General features: G+C 43.0%; 1 protein-coding gene across 1 annotated transcript; it reads right to left on the reverse strand.

The window, feature by feature from the left end:
• Positions 1 to 1,132: 1,132 nt before the first annotated feature.
• LOC102921698 (protein FRG2-like-1) lies at positions 1,133 to 12,794 on the reverse strand. The gene is made up of 7 exons (XM_006973054.4): positions 12,551 to 12,794; positions 11,217 to 11,400; positions 3,159 to 3,268; positions 2,919 to 3,041; positions 2,484 to 2,558; positions 2,130 to 2,195; positions 1,133 to 1,862 (listed from the first exon to the last, which is right to left on the reverse strand). The coding sequence occupies exons 4-7, from the start codon at positions 3,013 to 3,015 to the stop codon at positions 1,411 to 1,413; spliced, it is 690 nt and encodes a 229-aa protein (XP_006973116.3). The 5' UTR covers positions 3,016 to 3,041; positions 3,159 to 3,268; positions 11,217 to 11,400; positions 12,551 to 12,794; the 3' UTR covers positions 1,133 to 1,410.
• Between the last annotated feature and the right edge of the window lie 9,206 nt (positions 12,795 to 22,000).

Consider the following 22,000-nt stretch of genomic DNA (forward strand, 5'->3'; position numbering starts at 1 on the left):
TATATATATTTTTGCTTTTTTAAAATTTATTGTATATACAGTGTTCTGTCTGCATGTATGCTTGCAGGTCAGAAGAGGGTACCAGATCTCATTACAGATGGTTGTGAGCCACCATGTGGTGCTGGGAATTGAACTCAGGACCTCTGGAAGAGCAGCCAGTGCTCTTAACTTCTGAGCCATCTCTTCAGCCCCCATGATATATTTTTTAAAGATAGGATCTTACCATGTAGCCCGATTGTCCTAGAATACACTATGTAGGCCAGACTGGACTTGAACTGACAGAGATCTGTCTGTATCTACCTCCTGAGTTCAGGGATTAAAGATATGTGCCAATGCACTGAAATAATCTACTCAAGAAATATACAGACAACCAATTAAGCAAATTAGAAGTGCATGAGTCCTGTACTAGACAGCGCTTAAGAGGTGGCTCATGCCTCAAAGTTTCTTGGTGCAGAAGGTCAGGGGTACAGGAGTTTTAAAGGAAAAATCCACAAAAATCATCATTTACAAAAATTAGTTGAGGGTCAGAGTAACCTTGAGTCATTGGTTTCTGGCAGAACATAGCAATTATTTTAGATATAGCATGATAATTATTTTTGACATACCTTCAGGTATTACACATTATAAATTTGTATGAGCCTTAATTATTTGGTGAATACGAATGGACCCTGGTAAAATACTTGGAATATCCAATATGAGGTAAAGACAGATATTGTGAGGAAGAGAGCTAAGCAAACACAAATAGATTCAGGACGAGATGGCATTACCTCAGTCACCTCAACACCTAGCCTGGTGTATCTTGTTGATGGCTTGCTCACTGTGTTAATATGTACAGAACATCTTTATCTCAAACATCCTCTCTATATCCCAGAATACTGAGGCAAGTAGTTTTGAACACTCATACACCACCTAAGTATTCTTCAAGACATGGCATTACCCTTTCAACAATAAAGCCATACTTCATATTAAATTAGGAGGGGGCTGACAGCAGGGAGACAGGAGGAGGGAGACTCAAGGCAGAAGATGGGAAGGATGGATGTAGGCTACAGGGGATCCACTCCTAGATTTCTGGGCATCTGCCCTCATCCGACTACAAAGGGAGCAGTGAATGGCTCTGGCAGTTTTTGGTAAATCAGTATTTATTCAACACACTCTAAACACACAAATCTCTCTTCAGGCAGATATACAGAGAGGGCAAGTGTCTGCCACAAATGCCTCCCTGGAGTCCTAGTTCTCAGGAAACTCGGTCCATGAGCTGAGTAAGAATTGCAGATTCCTCCTGCCACCACTGTGCTTGTTATTGGTTCACAGTGTGGGAAAGCTCCAGGCTGTGGTGGGCAGGGGGATGGAGAGAAGTCCCTTGTTGTCCAGAAGTGTCACCCCTGCTGAGAAGGGCCTCATGGCCTAGGCTCAGGACTTGTCTGATGGGCTGGCAGTATCCGTGATCTGTCCTTCCTCCAATGAAGAACTCTGAGAGTCATTCCCAGTCAGCTCCTGGGGGTCAGCCATGGGGGCTGGGACAAGCCAGCCCTCAGCTGGGAAGGCAAAGCCAGCTTGGTTGGCCAGGCTGTAGAAGGTCTGCACCATGGCACTCAGAGACCCTGAGAGCTGTGTGAGCTTAGAGAGTTGCTCCCGGGTGAGCAGGGAACGACACTGCTGGGCTTGCAGCTGAACTATGTCTCCACAAACAGCCTCAGACATTGTCCGTAGAGAGAGCACCAGGCTCTTTCGAAGTGGTGGTGGACTTGTGTGCTGAGGTTCTGGGCAGCGGGCTAATCCTCCTTGGTGGCCATTGGCTTCTGCCTCTGTGTTCTTGGCTGGGGTCTTTTGTCTCTTTTCCGAGTGGGAGGTACCCTCATTTCCTATGGAAAACCATGAGCATGATGAGAGAACCACCAGAGAAGTTCCCATCCACCCTTGTTCCAGAACCTTCTCTAGAGCCTTCAGAACCCAGGGGTGGCTGTCTGCTCCTTCCCTCTGTGGCAAGCAGAGCTGAACCTCTTTTCACATCCCTACATGCTCTGAGAAGCCAGCCTCTCTTAGGTGCTCAGAGGCACCCAGCCACCTTCTGGTCTGAGTCTTATGTAAAGCACATGGGGGTTGGCCCTTTGGGGAAAGGAAGTACTTACCCATTTTGACCTGCTTGGAGTCCTTGGAACAGCGTTTCCTCTTCCTGGTGTTTTCCATCATCTGAGCTGAAAATTGATTGTGTGGATAAAGTGAGTGTCAGGAAAAACCTTCAGCTACACTCCCCACACAGCTAGCCCACCCTGAACACACAAGACGTTGAGCTACACCCCCCACACAGTTAGCCCACCCTGAACACACAAGAAGCCGAGCATGGCCCCCAAGCACTTGCTGCCCAGCCGCTGTCCAGAGCCAGGAAGTCTAGGGACCAGGAAGCCTAACAGCTCTTGGGGCCATGTCAGGAGAACTCCGACCTCCCCACTTGTCACCCTCACCCTAGAAGAGGCAAAACCTACCTGATCCCCCCGTGTGCTCTCTGGAACTGCTCTCTGGCTCGCTGGACTTGCCCTCAGTCTCACTTGGCTGTGATCCTAAAGCCAGAGAGAGTTTAGGTGGCAGGCTGCCTTGTCCCCAACAGTCCCTGAGCCTGTGACTGACCCACCAGGTTTATCATTCCTTCTGTGAACTCAGAATTTTCTGCCAGTCCCAAGGGAATTAGGGACTTATGTAACTCTGCTTCAGATGACCACTGTTAAGTCTTGCCCTCCCACCCAATCTTACCCCCCCCCCACTTCCTACCAATCCCTGTCAGCCCTCTCAGCTCTGTGGCTGTGACACTGCCCTCCCTCCACCCGCATGGGACTGGCCCCCAACATCTGTGCTTTGTTCGCAGGTCTCACTGCAGTGAGAAGCCAGGTTCTCCCCCTTTTCTCTCAGGTGGTTCTCCTCACCTGAGGTGCTGCTTTCAAAGGTGACCTGTTCATCTGTAGGTGGGTGCAGTGGAGGGCAGGAAGGGTCTGGGTCAGGGCTTCCTGATTCTACAATCATGTTGAAGTGAAAGGCAGAATTTCCCTCTTCCATGAACAGAAAGAATGTGGGTTAGTGTACTTGTCAGGAATCTCTAGAACAACAGAACTTCCACAATGAACCTCTCTCTACATATAGAAAGGAAATCCATTAGAATGACTTACAGGCTGTGGTCCAGCTAATCCAGTGATGGCTGCCTGCGAATGTGAGGTCCAAGAATCCAGTAGCTGTTCACTGCTCGAGGCTGGATGTCTCAGGTGCTCTTCAGTATGTGCTGAAATCCCAAACAAGTAGGCTCTGAGCCCAGTGAAGGAAGTGACTTGCTAGCAAGCAGAGGTAAGCATCCAAATAGAGACACTTGCTTCTCCAGAGTTCTTTTATAGGCTTCCAGCAGAAGGTGTGGCCTGGATTAGAGGAGGGGCTTCCACCTCCAAAGATCTGGATTAAAGGTGTGTCTTACCACCTCAGATGAATGAGAAGTCGACCTTCCCACTTCCCTGATTTAATTAGGGAAAAATCCCTCACAGGCGTGCCAGCCAGTTTCGGCTTTTATTGAATTGCAGATGCAGTCAAGGTGACAACTCAAATAGCCATGCCAGTTAGCCTGTCAGGTGCCTTTTGTAAGTCCCCTTCTTGGGCAGTGCTCCCTCATTGGCTGTGAAGCTCCCTCAATCCTGTCACTCATGAGGCCTTGCCTAAGGAAGCACCTATTTTTGTTGGACTTGAGTCTCAGATAATGATGAGGTTTTTGTGGTGTCATTACCTGATGACCCAAGATGGATAGCAAAGCCAGAAACCCAGGGGACAGAAAGTCAGTGGTTCACACTTGTTCTTTCTCCTCTTTCCACCGAGAGATAGGAAGTGAGAGCCAAGCCTTCTAAGATATGAATCAAATCATCATTCTATTGACAAGTGTATGAATGTTCTGTCCAAGAGGATCATCTCCATAGCAGTCCCTTGTACATATGCAAATTGTAGACACATTTTAAATTTCTCATACACTTAGCAATGACACACAGAAGGTTGCAGAAGGATGTTTTAAATACACAGATATGATAATGTAAAAATACAGGGGTGAATATAAATGTCAAATGTACCCACTCTTTTCTGAAACAGTCTCACTGTGTAGCCTCAGTGGGCCTGGAACTCACAGTTTCCTGGGTCTCTGCCTCCTGAGTGGTAGGATTAAAGACCTCCACCAGCACTCCCAGCCCACACTCCCCACATTGAAACAACTGGAGATGATTAGATCCAATGGGAGTGCATTGAATTAAGTCAGCCACCATGAAGACCTCACCAAATACTGAGGACTGGACATCAAAACTCAAGCAGAAAGGTTGCAGAGGTTGGACAACCACAAACTGAGGCTAGCCTGGGCTACATAGCAGGACACAATTTCAAGAGAAAGGGAGAAAGGAAGGAATTCAGCCAGTGAGTCAAGGGAAGAGGAACACTTCCTCTCAGCTCAGTTCCACCCTCCACAGTGTTCTGGGAGCCCCATGCCCCACATCTTGTGGTGGGGTCTGCCATCTGTGTTCACACTTCTCCAGGAGTTTTTCATCTGATGCCTTTGGTCCTTTAGGCTGAAAACAAATTTTGAATGTCACTACTTCGACATTCGTCTCTAGACACTTCACAGGCCACGTGTCTGTCTTGTTGCAGAAAATAATTCCCAATCCTCAAACCTGTCCTTTGTATAGTTTGTGGTGTCTACTTGATAACCAACCATGTTCCCCATCAACCCAGGCAAATTTTAAATGTTTAGGTTTTCGGTAGTGATTGTAGTGTGAACCAGATTTTACCCCATTAAGTATAGAGGTGACTTTAATTTCTCGATGAGATTTGGGCTCCAGTGAAGAAACTTTAGAACCGGAAACCATGAGACCCACCCACACCACTACAGCATTGACTGCGAAGCTTCCTAGAGGTTACACGGTAGTGGTGAATACACACAGATGTTACTGCAGAGCTAGTGCTCACCATAACTAAGTCGTGGGCCCATCCAGCTGTCTTAGGAAATGCACAGTGAAGATTCGATATGTAGCACAATGAAATCCTTTCCACCCATGAAGAAGAATGACTTCATGTCCTGTTACAAAAAATGGGTGGCGCTGGGGATAATCACATCAGGCAAATGAAGCCAGTCCCAGAGAGATAATACCAGGGTTTCTTTTACTGTGTGTGATGGTCTGTCCCTGAGTGTGATTGTACAGCATTTATTTGATCACTTTAAATCATTCCTAGACCTATGAAGTATAAGTATTATGTCGTTTTGCTAAGAGGTGGTGCTGTTAAACTCCTTTCTGATCATTTATTTGTCTCCATAGATCTGTGCAGTTCCCACCCTTGGTCAGAGAAACTTACTGCAGAGGGTGATGGTCGATGCAGAGTCAACGCCGTTCAAATGCTGAGAAAAGAGACTGCCCAGCTGTGGATGGAACAGTAACACCCACCTCCCTCCTGACAAGGCTCAGGGAACAAGGAAGTGAGGGTGGAAGAATTGTGGGAGCTGGAGAATGGAGAAAAACGCTGTCAGAGGCTGGCTTCTGGGCAGGACATGGCTGATCCACAAATGCACACTCACAGCAGCTGTGGTTTTCTGCCCACAAGACCTCCACGAGACCAAGAGAGTTAACAATCCCAGCATTGGAGCTCGGCCTTGTCACACAACCCTTTAATCCCAGCACTGGGAAGTAGAGGCAGGAAGATCTCGGTGTTTTGGAGGCTAGCCTGGTCTACATAGCAAGTTCCAGGACAGCCTGGAAATCCAAGTGTCAATTTGTAAAAATCCAGCTTGAGGCTGGGGAGATGGCTCAGTGCGTAAGAGTGCTTGTGGCACTTTGAGGATCTGAGTTCTGTTCCCAAGAGGCATGTGGCAGACTACAGCCACCTGTAACTCTGGCTCTTCTGGACTCCTTAAGCACCTGCACGTATTGACAGACACTCACAGACACACATAAAAATAATAAGAATTAGTCTTGAAAAGCATTCCATAATAGAGGAGCGGGACTCCCAATGCCCAGACTGAGTTGAGGAGCTAATGAAGGTTAACAGCTTGGAGGGGCAGCGTCATCTTTTTTGGGGAGGGGCAGTGAAGTGGTTGCCTAACCCACACTGGATGACCCCACAACGATGCGCTGGCTGGACTTAGTGGGTTATCAAAAACCAAACCAGCAAAGTGGGGCTGCAGAGATGGTTAAGAGTGAATGGAGCCCTTCTGGAGGATGAGAATTCAGTTCCCAGCATTCACATTGGGCAGCTCACGACTACCTGTAACTCCAACACTAGGGATCCTGCACCCTCTTCTGGCCTTGCAAACCCCCTTAACACCCATGACATACACAGGTACATACATAAAAATAAAAGTGAATCTTTTTAAAAAAGATATGAAGTTCAGAGGATGCTAGATATGTGGGGAATGGCAGGTGGAGAGAATTAATGAGGGTGGGAATGACGATGATACCTTGTATACCTGAATGAAATTAAGAATTGAAATTAATTTTTAAAAAATTTAAATATTTTTATTTAAATAAAAAAATTATAAAATAAAACTTATAAATTTTTATTTAAATAAATTACAAATAAATATGTGGTGGTATTGTGCTCCCCAAAATATTGTGCACTCTAATAAACTTATCTGGGGTCAGAGAACAGAACAGCCACAATATTAAACATAGAGGTTACGCCGGGCGTGGTGGCGCACGCCTTTAATCCCAGCACTCGGGAGGCAGAGGCAGGCGGATCTCTGTGAGTTCGAGGCCAGCCTGGGCTACCAAGTGAGCTCCAGGAAAGGCGCAAAGCTACACAGAGAAACCCTGTCTCGAAAAACCAAAAAAAAAAAAAAAAAAAAAACAACAAAAAAAAAACATAGAGGTTAGGCAGTGGTAGCACACGCCTTTAATCCTATCACTTGGGAGGCAGAGATCCACCTGGATCTCTGTGAGTTTAAAGCCACACTGGAAACAGCCAAGCATGGTGACTCACACCTTTAATCCCAGGAAGTGAGCCTTTAATCCCAGGAAGTGAGCTTTTAATCCCAGGAAGTGATGGCAGAAAGCAGAAAAGTATATAAGGCATGAAAACCAGGAACTAGGGGTTAAGCTTAGGTTTTTGAGAAGCACAGTTTGGCTGAGATTCATTCTGGATGAGGACTGAGAGGCTTCCAGTCTGAGGAAACAGGATCAGCTGAGGAATTTGTGAGGCAAGGCGGCTGTGGCTTGTTCTGCTTCTCTGATCATTCAGTGTTCACCCCAATACCTGGCTCCAGGTTTGTTTTTATTAATAAACCTTTCCAAGATTCGTGCTACATAAATAACTTTAAAAAATGTATTCTTTGTGTCTTTTACATCATGCCTCCCCATCCCACCCATCTCCCTCCCCACCTCAAAATAAAACAAAATGAAATTTAAGAGAAAAAGAGGGGGGAAAAGAAAGAAAAAAGGAATAAGGGGAAAATCTCATCGTGGAAGCTGCAGTGTGACACAGTGAGTCACGCAGTGAACCCCTTTCTCCATAAGTTTTTACATGCGGGCGTTTATGGAAAAGAATCATTGGTCTGGTTCGATGCCCCTGGTCTCTGCTGCACCATCGATGCTGGGCCCTCACTAGGACTCTTCCTGGACTTCCTGTTGCAGCTCTGGGTCCACAGGACTGCCCTGCTTCCTCCCCATCCCCACTGCCATGCTCCAGCAGGTCACAGATGGCCGTCAGTATGATGAGTCTAAAGCAGGGGCAGAAGCAAAATAGAGTGTATCAAATCATGGTGCCCACCCTCGAGTCTGGTTTGAGAACACCTCCCCCCCATCAGTTCAGCTGCCCTCTTGCCTGAAGACCCAGGGCTTGTCCATGACTGTCATGAGATGAAAGATGAAACCAGGTACATGGAAGATACAACAGTTACGTTAACCCAAATGATTTGAGCCCAAGCCAGGTACCTTGGCCCGGAGAGCAGAACTGATTCATCTGACCCAGGCTCTCAGACAGGGGAAAAAGAAAGGCCACCACCATCTACCTGGACTGCCAGTCCTTTTTAGGACTGGGCATGTCCATGGCAGGATCTGTAGAGAAAGAGGACTTCCCACTACTGGGGAAAAGGACATTAAAACATCTTGGCCTCCCAGAGGCTTTCTGGCTTCCTCTACAAATGGCTGTCCTCTCCTCCTGGGGTGCTGACCTGGGTGCCCAACAAAAGGCCCTAAGACCAGCGTGGCCTATAATATTCTGATGACATACCAGGACCCAGTGCTGCCTGGGACTCCATGGTGTAACCAGGAGGAATTAGAAGATGCCAAAGAAGGCATGGACAGCAGGTTGGTGGAGGACACCAGAGGGGAAGATCATTCTCCTAGAAACAAGTGGCAGGACTCTGGTAACTGACCTTCACCAGGTCACTCATTTGGGGTCCACAAAACTATGAGATGCTCAGACCAAGATAAACCTACACTGGACAGCCTGGTGTAAGATATCTCAGCCAGATGCCAGGTCTGTGCTCAAGTAAATCCAAAACAGAGGATCTTGACCCAGAAAGGGGTCTGTATGAGAAGCCATCACCCTGGCAAATGCTGGGAAACTGTCTTCACTGAGATCCTGCCTGCCAGGAAAAGACACAAGTACTTGCTAGTTTTATACATACTATAAAATACTTTTTCTGGGTAGGTTGAAGCATTTCCCACCATGATTGAAATGGCTCAAATAGTAGCTAAAAAGCTCCTCCAGAAACTGGTCCCTGATTTGGCCTCCCCCTAGCAATTTGGCCCAACAATGGCCTGGCTTTTATAGCCAAAATCTCTCAATTTATGGGCTAAAGCTTTAGATATAGATTGAAAACTTCATATATATATATATATGTGTGTGTGTGTGTGTGTGTGTGTGTGTGTGTGTGTGTTTGTATAAAACATTGTTTTTTAATATATAGACCTCTGAGTAAGTAGGCCAGGTAAAAAGAATAAACAGGACATTAAAAGAAGCTTTAACAATATTCTCATTAGCGTCCACCAAAGGATGGATAGGCCCCCTTACTTTGCTTTACTTAGGCCTACTGCACTCCATATAGGGAGGGACTTCCCCTTCCCCTTATGAGATTATGTTTGGAAGACCTCCTCACTGCTTCCCAGGTTCAGAGACCAGCAGTTGGCAGAACTCTCTAAGCATTCCGTTCTCAAGTCACTGCAGGCCCTCCAGTCCTCCATAAAGACTAGTCATTGGACTGTCCTAGAGACCCAGCGGACCTCCGAGGCCACCACCAGTTTCCCCTTGTTCCAGTCCAGTGACACCGTCTGGGTCAGGCAGGTAGCCACAGGGGCACTGAAACCAACTTGGAAAGGACTTTACCCGGTCATTCTCTGCACGCCAATGGCTGTGAAGGCAGCTGGCATCACACCATGGATTCACCACACCCAGGTCAAGAGAGTGGAAGCCACGGATGCTGCCAAATGGGCTGTCTTTGAACTGTGGACCCATTGACATTAAGGTTTCACTGGGCCCCTGGGTCTGTCTGCTCCCTGCCCCTCTACCTCCTCCTGAGATTTGTGTTTAGTATGAATACAGGGCTCCGGCCAACCCCCACTGTCCTCAGGCCTGGATCTGGGAACTAAGAAAACAGATACAGGGAAGAGATCAGCTAGTGTGACTACAGACCAGTAACCCATGTTCATCTTGACCTTTGCTGACTGAAACCCCCTTTACGTATCTGGTTGTATTGTGGGTTGTGGGGCACACACCATGAGAGTTCATCTTTTGTGATAGGAATATAGAGATTATAATTCTATGCATGTCCAATGGCTGGATCCCACAGTTGCCAGAAACACAGGAGTTTCTGTTACAAAAATTGGGGTTGTAAAAGTGAGGCTTATTTTAAAAATTCCTTTAAAAAAATTCTGGCTTTTGGAAAACCTGGGGAATCAGACCCTACGCCACAGGAAAGGATCCTGAGGATAGAGTCAATCATTCCCAGCCAGAAATCAACCAGGATTTCTGGTTAGATTGTCAGCCCACCGACTGACAAAACTCACTGTGACTAGGGGCAGCCCAAATTAACATTAAATGATTTATAAGGGACTAGAACTTGTCTAATATCCAAAAGTTTTAACCTATACACTTCCTCATATTCTGATGCCTGCGGTTCTGCCTTATGGTTTAATTCATCTGGACAAGAACAATATTACTGAGCCCCTGAGACTACTTGGTGGGCTTTTATCAATGGCTTAACTAAATATGCCTCTTCTGAAGCTTTCTAAAGTAAGTAGACAGGTTGATCAGGACCCAAAGGTATTAAAACAACAGTTAAGTTCCCTTGCAGAAATAATCCTACAAAATTAAAAAGGCTTAAACTTAGTTTTTTTTTTTTTTTTTTTTAATTTATTTATTTATTATGTATAGTGTTCTGCCTTCACGTTTGCCTGCAGGCCAGAAGAGGGCACCAGATCCCATTATAGATGTTTGTGAGCCAACATGTGGCTGTTGGGAATTGAGCTCAAAACCTCTGGAAGAGCAACCAATGCTCCTAACCTCTGAGCTACCTCACCAGCCCCTAAACTAACTTCTTATGACATAAAACAAAAGAAAAGAAAAACCTATGTCTGCCTTTGGCGGGGGGGGGGGGGGGGGGGGGGGACGACATTGGTTCTATGCTAATTAATCAAGAGTAATTAAAAAATATTGCCATGCTTAAAAAATAACTCAGGGAACAGAGAGAGAGAGAGAGAGAGAGAGAGAGAGAAGAGAGATCGGTCATATAACTGATACCAGTTTCTGTTCTTAGTCTCCTGGCTAACTACTCTGCGATCAGCTCTGGGCCTTTAATTCTCATTCTGATTGCATTAACCTCTGGCCCCTGCATCTTAAACTATATGGCCAATTATGTATCAGTTCAGTAAAATTCATGTTCCTTTTATCACTACACCTCTTTAGAACATGATGTGTACACATTTGACACATTCACTAAGACCATTGGGAATATAACAAGGCCCAGAACTTAGTAGGCCTGAAGACCTTAACACAAGACTCCATGATTAAAGTCCCACCAGACAGTAAAACTCAGCAGGTAGACAGCACCACACGCCAAAACTAAAACAAAGACCTAATCCGTCAAAGCCTACATTTCTGGAAAGGCTCTGAATGTACTAACCTTGCTTTTTGGCTTCTGTAGTTCTGCTTCTGGCTAACTGTTCTTATTAACTGAGTTATGTCAACAGAGGACATGGTTTTCATGCTCATAAACTCACCTTGAGAAAGGCTTGGAACTACAGTGGGATCCTGAACACACAGGGTAGTTGACAGCTGGCTAATAAAGACTTTTCCTATTGGCTTAAATCCATGTCCAAGAAGTAGATTTCTCTCTGGAGAAATCTACAACACTATCCTCTGCAACAAGAAACTTCTCTGACCAAGGATGGGAACTGCACAGATCTATGGAGACAAATAAATGATTAGTAAGGAGTTTAACGACACCACCTCTTAGCAAAACGACATAATACTTACACTTCACGGGTTTATGCAAGATTTAATAAATGCTAGAGAATCACACACAGTGATAGAAACCATGATATTGTCTCTCTGAGACTGGCTTAACCATTCCCCCGACCCCCTTGAATTGGTCTTTACTGCACATCGCTATCTTTTTCTGACCACACGAGCCTTTAAACTGCTAAGTGGCATGCATAGGACCTCTACCTTTGCCCTGGCTACTGGCTCTGCCCTGCCCGGTTTCTCAAGAGCCCAGCTTCGTGGTGGAGACATCAGCGAGAGCCCTGTTCACCTCCACAACTCTGGGTAGCTTCTGCCATGGAGCAGCAAGCTGTACACTGCTTATAAACCCCATTTAAGTGTTTGGCAGCAGGGCCTCTTAACAGAGCCAAGTGTATTTTGTCACCAGCACTGAGTCAGGATGCGGTCTCTTAAAGGAGCAGTGCCTCTGCTTGCCGCTAGCAAACAGCCTGCCCAAGAAAAAGCAGTTACCAAGAAACAGAGCTTGATTCCATTTTTTTGTGTGTTTAGAATCCATTTTAAAGCTTTTTCAGGCTTTATGTGGAAATTCTTGCCCCATGTTGGGGTGCCATATGACGTGCAACCCTAATTAGTCTTCACAATCAAATCCCGGAGTCAGATACTGAGGGTGAAAGCTGAAAGATCAGAGAGGCAGAGCAGCCAGCCACTAGAGACTTCTTCCATCTTTGAAATCTCTGACTGAATGGGGGCCCTGTCTCTACGAATCCTCAGACTGAATGAGGGTGAGATCCTGTCTCCACCCGCCTTATATTCATTCCTGTCTCCATCTACCTCGTGTTGGGATCAAAGGCTTGAGCCCTTCACATGCTAGGCTTAAAGGCCTGTACCACCACTGGCCAGCTCTGTTTCTCTTTTAGACTGGACCAATCTCCTCTAGCCCAGCCTTGAATTCCTGATCTTCCTGCTTCTTCCTCCCAAGTGCTGGGATTAAGGGTGTGTGGGCCCACTGCCTGGCCTCTATGGTTAAGTAGTGGCTAGCTCTGCCCTCTGATCTCCAGGCAAGCTTTATTTGTCAGAACACAAACAAAATGTCGTTCTACAGAAGGCTTACCTCGTAAAGAGCAGAAAGGGAGCTTCAATTCTGTACTCATACTTTAGCTCCTCTCTGTCCCTTCTCCTCCTGTTCTCTCATAACTCTAACAAGTTCTTTTCCGTCTCCATCTTCATCTTCATTCTTCTCCATCCTCCTTCCTTCCCTTTCCTCTTCCCGTGACCCAGTCTGCAAACTCTGCCCTGCTGCCTTCTGGGCTGGTGAGGTAACTCTGCTCTGAGCTAGGAAACCTGCCTCATGGCTTCACTGCACCTGGCGTGCAAAAAGCCCTTTGGTTCTGAGTCAGTGGCTCCGGAATGTCACTTGGGCTGTGAGAGAAAGGAGGGCCTGGGCTTCATTTGCACAAAAAACAAGGTTACGCACCTAAGTCCACCTGTCTCCTAGGCCTAATGACAACCCATCCACATAGTGGAGTACAGTGACTTTTGGGTTATTTTGAGGCAATGAGGAAGCAACTTATGTCTTGGTTAAAGGGGTTCATTGAAGACGGTAGGGGAATTCTTGAATCCCTGAGGTAGTGGAGTCCAGCTCAGTTGTTCCAATATTCCTGGTTCAGGAGAAGCCCGTTCGAATGCAAAGCTGGGCTGACTTGTTTTTGACAAGGCATAGGAGAAGAATGCGTCTTTTAGATCCAGCTGAGTATAGACCTTATGCTCAGTGGCAGCGTGCTGAGAAGAGAATAAGGATTGGTGGAAGTTGGGTAAACAGTTTCTATCCACTTGTTCACCTCCTTAAATCCTGTACTAGTCAATAGTCTTGGGTTCCAGGGTTTGAACTGGTAATAAGGGAGTGTTCCAGGTTAAATAGCATGAGGTAAATATGCCAGCCTCAAGGAGGTGTCTGATATGGTTCCTGATCCCTTCTTTACCAACTAAGGTGATGCAGTACTGTTTGACTTGGCTGGGCATGGCCACTGAGGTCACTTGTACTATGACTGGGAGCACAGTTTGCAAGGTCAGGGGGATTGTCCTCATCCCGGACAACAGGAACATTATCTGATCATTTACTTCTTCGTTTCACCCTCTGGGGCTTGGGTCAGTCCTTGGAGGAGGTGATATTCCTCTCTCAAAGGGCAGCTGATGGTCAGGGCTTTGGCTAGGTTCCCTAGATGCAACTTCGGCATCTCCTCTGAACCTGAGAATCAGATAATTGTTTGGCCCTTGTGTGTGTGTGTGTGGGGGGGGGGGGGTCATCTTTGAAATGACCAAGGCACAGCCACCCCATCCATTCCAGACAATAGAAACCTTCATCCATGGGAGTAGATTTGATGTATTGGTAGAATACACCCAATCTGATTTGGTGGCCTGGATTGCTAAGGGTGGCTTTGGCTATAGCACATGCCACCTTGTGTTCAGGGGGCCGTTTGACTCTAAACATAGGCAATTGTAGCTATAGGAGGATCAGAGGTAATTTTTGTAGGTGATAGAGTAATCATAATCCTGCTTAATTAAAGGGGGATTGGTTTATCAAAATTTCTCAAGACATAGCTTAGACGTGTGTCAGGCTTACTTGTCCTGTTACCCATCCAGGACCTTAGAAGACTTGCAACAGAGAAATAGGAGGGACAATCAAAACACAGAACAAGACTCAGGGGACCAAGAACCAGGTGCTGAAGAGCCAGCTGCTTCTTTCTGTAGTCTAAAGTATATATCTGAGGAATGGTGCCACCTTTCCTTAGGGCAAGTCTTTTCACCTCAAGTACCCTATCAAGATAATCCCTCCTTGGTATGCCCAGAAGCTAACCTAATCTAAATAATCCCAGGCATGCATAGAAGCCTTTCTCCTAACTGATTTCAGATCCGGTCAACTTGACAATCAATACTAACGATTACAAATCCACCCCTTGTCAACTTGACACCTAATCCATCACCTTTTAAATCATAACCTTCCACCCTTTGTCCCCATATTTTTGCAATGTCATTTGACACCTAACCCCATCATCTTTTAAGACATAACTTTCCACCCTTTGTTCCCATATTTTTCAATATAAAAATACATTCCGTCCAATGTTATAGTGTTGAAAGCCAGGAACAACACTGAGATGTTGCAGGGTAAAAATTTATTAATAACTGAGCCAAATTTTCAGTTTCCCATAGTAGGAGGACGAAAACAGCCCAGATTAAAAGCGGAGTAGCTTCTTTATACCAAGTGAGCAAGTGATTAAAAGTAGAATTTTGCAGTTATTTTTATGAACATGGGAAAGATATGTGTTATGGGTTTATGTTCAGACAGTTAACATATCATGAAACATTTTATGGTCAGTCAATTCTTGGAACAATGGAAACAATTTACAATGTGTAATCACAATATTATTGAGGAAGAACAAAAACAAAACAAACCAACCAACCAAGTTGACCTCTAGCTGAGGACATGATCAAAGTCCAACATCGGTTAACTAAAAAGAAAGTGTCAGCTGTCCCTTAGCATCCAACTTCAAAAGTGTCCAAGTCACTAACAATTCTACCATTCCATATTAATCCAATGTTCAATTCTCATTTGAGACTTAAAGCAATCTCCTATCTGTGAGATCCTATAAAAGAAAAACTAAATACATCCAACATATAATCCCAGAGTAAGCACGGTTTGATGTTTGTCCTATTAGGTTTCAGTCTCGATTCGGTCTGACAGATCCTTGCTGTTCCCCGGAGTCCCTTTTGGAACATGAATGCTTCTCACCATGACAATCATGGACTAGCCCTCTAAAACTATAAGTAAGCCTCCTATTAAATGATTGCTTTTATAAGAATTGCCTCAGTAATGATGTCTCTTCACATCAATAGAACAGTGACTAAGACAGACGTTGGTACCAGGGGGAAGAGTATTTCTGTGATAGGCCTGACCATGCTGTTTGTAGGAGAATATGGAAGACCTTGGGACTTTGGACTAGAAAAGTGGTTGAACACTTTAAGTGGAGTGTGGTGATATTTTATTTGTGCTGAAATGTGGTGATATTTTTTTTTTTTTTTTTTTTTTGGTTTTTCGAGACAGGGTTTCTCTATGTAGCTTTGCGCCTTTCCTAGAACTCACTCTGTAGCCCAGGCTGGCCTCAAACTCACAGAGATCCGCCTGCCTCTGCCTCCCAAGTACTGGGATTACAAGCATGCGCCTGCACTGCCCGGCTGAAATGTGGTGATATTTTATTTGTGCTTTAATAAATAAAGCTTACCTGAAGATCAGAGGAAAAAGGCCAGCCATTATAAGTAAACAAAGAAGTCAGAGGTAGCACATGCCCTTAACCCTATCACTTAGCAGGCAGGATCTCTGTGAGTTCAAGGCCACACTAGGGAACAGCCAAGTGGGATGACACTTTAATCCCAGTACCAACCATAGAGATCTGGAGGTCTGTACAGACAGAAAGTGACAGAGCTGTGTAGAAAGAGGAAGTGATGTAGCTGGGCTAAGAGAGCCAATGAGAGAACAGAACAGAAAAGGCATATAAACGTGAGTATACAGGAAGAAGCTCTCTTTGGAAGCTGCGGAGTTGGGGAGGTGAGGTTAGCTCGTGGTTTATCCTATTCCTCTGATCTTTCTCTCAGGCTTTAACCCAAATTTCTGGCTCTGTGTTTTTTATTTATTAAGACCATTTAGAAGTTCATCTACAGTGGAGCTTTATGGGCCATTTTAATAGGAGCATAAAAGATAGTAGTGCTGAGGGTGATTTGTACTGTATGGGCCTAACTCAGGTTTCAGAGGGGAAGAATATTAGCAACTGGGCTCAAGACCATTCTTGAGATTATACCACAGGACTGGCGGGAGCTGGCACAGGCTGTTCTGGAACCCAGTCAAAGGCTCCAGTGGCAAATGTGGTTCAAGGATGAGGCTAAAAACATAGAAAACAATGGAGGGATAAATGAATACAAGTCTTCCAGGATCAGTTTATTGGAGAAGGCCAATATGCTTCAGTACAAACACAATGTTTATATGATGTCCAAACCCTAATTTTATGTCGAACAGCAGCCTTGAATGTATGGGACAGAGTTGAGGAACCAGGAAAAAAAAAAACTGAGTCATTTACAAAGGTTATACAGGGGCCAAAATAATCTTTCACAGATTTTTTACAAAGACTGACTTCAGCAGTAAAGAGAATGGTCCTGGATTCAGAAGCTAGTCAGATAATAATTGAATCTTTGGCCTTTGAGAATGCGAATGCAGCATGCAAAAGAATAATCAGGCTGTTAAAGGCAAGATCTGCACCTTTGGAAGATTGGATTACAGACACGGTTAATGTTGAGGCTTATGACCATGATGATATGTGGGTAGGAGAAGCAATTTCAAAAGGTTTGAGGAAGGCCGGGGCATTGGTGGTTCATGCCTTTAATCCCAGAACTTGGGAGGCAGAGGCAGGTGGATTTCTGTGAGTTCAAGGCCAGTCTGGTCTACAGAGTGAGTTCCAGGAAAGGAGCAAAGCTACACAGAGAAACCCTGTTTCAAAAAACAAACAAACAAACAAACAAACAAAAAGCTACCCTTTCAGCTAGGATATACAGAGAAACCCTGTCTCGAAAAATCAAAAAGTTTGAGGAATGTTAGATGTTTTGGATGTGGAAAGCAAGGACATTTGAAAAGGGAGTGTAAACAGGTCATTCCTAGAAACAATGGCAACAGAATGCCCCTTCCTTCTGGAGTATGCAGAAGGTGTGGTAAGGGAAAACACTGGACCAACGAATATAGATCAACAAGGGACAGACAGGGTAATCCTTTGCCTCAGTCTTCGGGAAACTCCCAGAGGGCCCTCATGTAGGCCTTGCTGGGGATTACAAATTGCTCCTGAAAAGATACAAAGAGGAGATTCTATTAATTATTTAGGATATAAAATAGAGCTACAAAAAAATTAGACCCCAAAGGGTGCAAATTAGGAGAGATAGACTATAGACTCTTAATGACTTTCAAAGATTATTTGGAGATATTTCTCACCTACGAACTATTGTTGGGGTAAAAAATGATGAACTGAATAATTTGTTCAAAACCTTAGAAGGTGACAAGGTCTTAAATAGTCCAAGAGAATTATCACCTGAAGCGGAGAAAGAATTGGCCTTGGTAGAAAAGAAAGTACATGAAGGGCATGTGGATTGTATTGATCCAAAGCTGGATTGTATTTTGGTTATTTTACCTTCTAGGCATTCTCCTACAAGAATATTAATGCAGAGGGAAGATATTATATTGGAATGGATATTTTTACCAAATAAACCAAATAAAAAATTAAAAACTTATGTGGAAAAAAATCTCTGACTTGATTTAGAAAGGAAAATTGAGACTTCGTCAATTAGCAGGAATAGACCCAGCAGAAATTGTTGTACCTTTAACTAAGGAGGAAATTGAAAGATTATGAACAGAAAGTAAACCTTGGCAAAGAGCTTACAGTAATTTTTTTTGGGAGAAATTAACAGCAAATATCCCAAAAGCGATAGAATTGATCTTATAAAGAGAGCTGATTGGATCTTGCCTCGAATTGTACGGGAAAAACCCATATCTGGAGTTCATACATTTTATACAGATGCCAACAAACAAGGAAAGGCAGGTTACAAATCAGAAAATTTAAATAAAGTGGTTCAAAGTCCTTATAATTCAGTTCAAAAATCAGAATTGTATGCTATTCTGTTGGTATTAATGGATTTTTTAGAACCTCTCAACATAGTAACTGACTCTCAGTATGCTGAAAGAGTAGTATTACATATTGAGACTGCCGAATTCATCCCTGATGCTTCAGAATGAACTTCACTATTTATTCAATTACAAGATACAATCCGGAAAAGGAGTCATCCTTTATATATAGTGCACATTCGATCCCATACTGGTCTGCCAGGCCCTCTAGCACAAGGCAATGGTGAAATTGATAAATTATTGATAGGAAATGTGCTGGAGGCTTCAGAATTTCATAAAAACATCATGTCAATAGTAAAGGTTTAAAAAAGGATTTTTTCATAACCTGGAAACAAGCCAAAGAAATAGTAAATAGAAATGTCCTCCTACTTGTTCCTTCTACAATCAGCCATTACCAGCAGGATGTAACCCAAAGGGTACTCAGAGGAATGAAATCTGGCAGATGGACATGTTTCACTTTGCAGAATTTGGAAAATTGAAATATGTACACCATACCATTGGCATTTATTCAGGATTTCAATGGGCAACTGCTTTGAGTTCTGAAAAGGCTGATTCTGTAATCACTCATTTGCTAGAAGTTATGGCCATCATGGCTATACCTGCACAAATCAAAACTGACAATGCTCCATCCTATCTCTCTGTTAAAATGAAACAGTTTTTTGCTTATTACAATATAAAGCATATTACAGGAATACCACATAATCCTACAGGTCAAGCAGTTATAGAAAGGTCAAACAGAACTCTCAAGGATATGCTAAGTAAACAGAAAGGGGTAACAAAAACCCCCAGAAATAGACTGCATAATGCTCTATTAACTTTGAATTTTCTCAATGCCAATGAGAAAGAAACAACAGCTGCAGAGAGACATTGGATAATAGAAAAAACTACAGAATTAAATCAGCCTATATACTTTAAGGATGTGCTAACCTCAGAATGGAAACCAGGATATGTATTACGTTGGGGATGAGGTTTTGCTTTTGTTTCTACAGGAGAAGATAAGCTGTGGGTACCATCAAAATTGATAAAGGTTCGATTTGAACATGAAAGACCACTTAATTAGAGGAGGTGATAGTTCATCAACCAGCATGAACATCCAATTTAAACTAACTCATACCAGTAACACATACCTTTTCATTTAATCAGATAATAACTTGCCAAAAAGGAACATCCCCAAAATTAGTCTTGGGGAAAGGTTTTTGTTTTTGTCTTTTAGGAGAATGAAAGTTAAGGAATCTGAAGAACACTGGACAAATGAGACAACTGAAGAAAAGGGACAAATCATCTATCCCAGGAAACAGAGTGAAATGGCATATGGGTATATCATCTAAAAAATTTTATAAGTCTTCTTAAATGTTTGTTTCTGCTTTTCTCTAAAGATTTAACACTATTGGTTTTCTAATAGGCCCAGTTCAATTAAAATTTAAAGCTGACTTTGGAGTTGGAGAATGGCTCTCTCCTTCTTTAAACTCAAGCATGTTGTTAAAAGGAAAATGCAAACTCCCTGTATCATGTCAGAAGAAAAGAGCCATCTTGTGCTATGGGACAGGAGAAAAACCAAATTAATTAAGGGACTATTCTATTACTAATCTCAACTCTTTGATTCTATTCTGATTCTTTAAACTTTTCTTCAAGTATGAATTTTATATCAAAATTTATAAGATTAATATATATATATATATATTTTAAACTTTGTTAAGATATGAATGGTCATATAGAGTACTAACTAATTCTAGAAAGAAAAAAGGCTTCAATTAGCTGCATATATATGTCTTTGTGTTCGAGACTCTTATCAGTTTTCTGCAGGAAATCACGGTCAGACCTAACATCAAATGAAGTCTCCAGGAAGAAGATGGGGCCCCACAACAACAACAATTCCATGTGGAAAATAATAACATCACTAAGCTGACAAACATCATCTACAGATCAACTTTGAACTACAAAGTGCTCAGAGCAATTTTGAGAGGGCTAGCTGAGATGATCCAGTCTCAAAGACTACTTGAATAAGGACTTGAGATAAACCCTGAACTTTGGCATTATACACAGACTGGATAATGAAGGATATAGTTACCTTTCCTAGAATTTGACAATTAACCTAAAATTTTTCTTTTCAGGATAAAGATACCTTCGCCCATACCCAGTAGGAAGCAATTTTAAGAATACAATGCCCACATTCCCAAAGAGGTGGTGTGGGGCGGGTGGTTTTTTGGTCTTTTAATGGTTTTTGGGACTGGGATAATTTTCATTGTTTAGGGGGGTTGGTTACAAGTTGTTGTCAAGGGTAAGGAAAAAGGCTAAGCAAAGGAGATTAGATTTAAGGTTCTTGTTTTTAAAAAAAAAAAGAAAGAAAAAGAAAAAGACAATTACTAGTTTTAAATACTTTACATTGGATTGGATTGTTTTATATTATATACAAATTATATATATTGAAATTGATATTGTTAGAAAATGCTATATGTATATTTCTAATTGTACTTATATCATTCATTTAACAAATAACGCAATTTTCTGATCCTTGAATGCTTTTATTACCAACTATTAGGATGAAAAGAAATGAAAGTTAGTAGTTAGACATTACAATAGAACTTGTAGTCATATTAGATATGTTTTCAAGATTGAGCAGATATATTTTAAATAGACAGGTCATCTTCAAACCCTTCAGAGATCTAGAGAATATGGCATTTAAAATGTTTTAATAACTTAGAAATTTTTCTTTTTGTTATGACTATGAGACATGTCGGCTTCTGGCAGTACCAATCTACTTCAGAGAGAATATGGGCATTGAAGTAACTGCATATGGAGTTAACTTTCATTGTGGCAAAAGTTAGCCACTGGACAACAAAGTATCCTCAAATCAACTGCTGACAAACAGGACAGACAGGACATGAAACAAAGGACTACTGATTCTTGCCAAAACAAGTGTTGTCATGGCTTTATCAAAAGGCATCTTCTGAAGCCAGGACAATATGGCACCATCCCTGAAGTGGCCTTCGCAATCCGGAAAAGGTACAGTGCCCTTTTCTTTGAAGGCAGCTGAACAGGCAGTGGGCCCATGGCTTCTGATGTGCAATGGAACAGCAGCTGAAACAGTTATTCTTGAAGAGTAACTAAGCTCATGCCTCTCAATAGTAGACTGGCATTTAATAGAGGGATGTGGAGAAGGGGATGCTGAGATGAAGCTACACACACACATCGCCAAGAAGAATGGACAGCTGAATTCAAAAAACATCAACAATTTCCGGAATTTAAAATCCTGAATCATGACATGACACTAGTGGAATTCAGGTGTTTCTGATACATGGATTGCTCTCACCCAATGTGTTGACCTTGTGTACATCCTACTTCACAAATGAATCTGTCAGATATGCTAAGCCTGTAGGCTGAAGATGATGCCCCAACACTGCAGAGAAACCTCAGGTGACTGTCCAGGCAGCTGGCTGTTTCTGTCAACTCACAAATTTTTGGAAGTTGCTTGCATGCACTTCCTGTTTTTATTTTTTGTTAGGTAATATTATTTCCTTTTTGGGTCTCTGAGGGAGTTGAAGATTAGTTAGTTATAGCTGAAGATTAGTTAGTTATAGTTGAAGACTAGTTAGATAGAAAGTGAATTAGGTACATTTTGGACTTACCAAAATAGGATAGATAATGGAATTATTTTCTCTGAATTTGTCAAATACAAATGGACTAGACATTGTTTAGGTATTTTTTACTTGTGTATATTGTATATAGTTATTGTACTTTTGTATATAGTTTTGCTTATGTTAGTTATAACCTTTTTCCTTTTTTATTTTTATTAAAATAGAAAAGGGGAAATATGGTGATATTTTATTTGTACTGAAATGTGATTTTATT

The sequence above is a fragment of the Peromyscus maniculatus genome, chromosome 10 (genome assembly GCF_049852395.1).
Source record: "Peromyscus maniculatus bairdii isolate BWxNUB_F1_BW_parent chromosome 10, HU_Pman_BW_mat_3.1, whole genome shotgun sequence".
In the NCBI taxonomy this organism is placed as follows: Eukaryota; Metazoa; Chordata; class Mammalia; order Rodentia; family Cricetidae; genus Peromyscus; species Peromyscus maniculatus.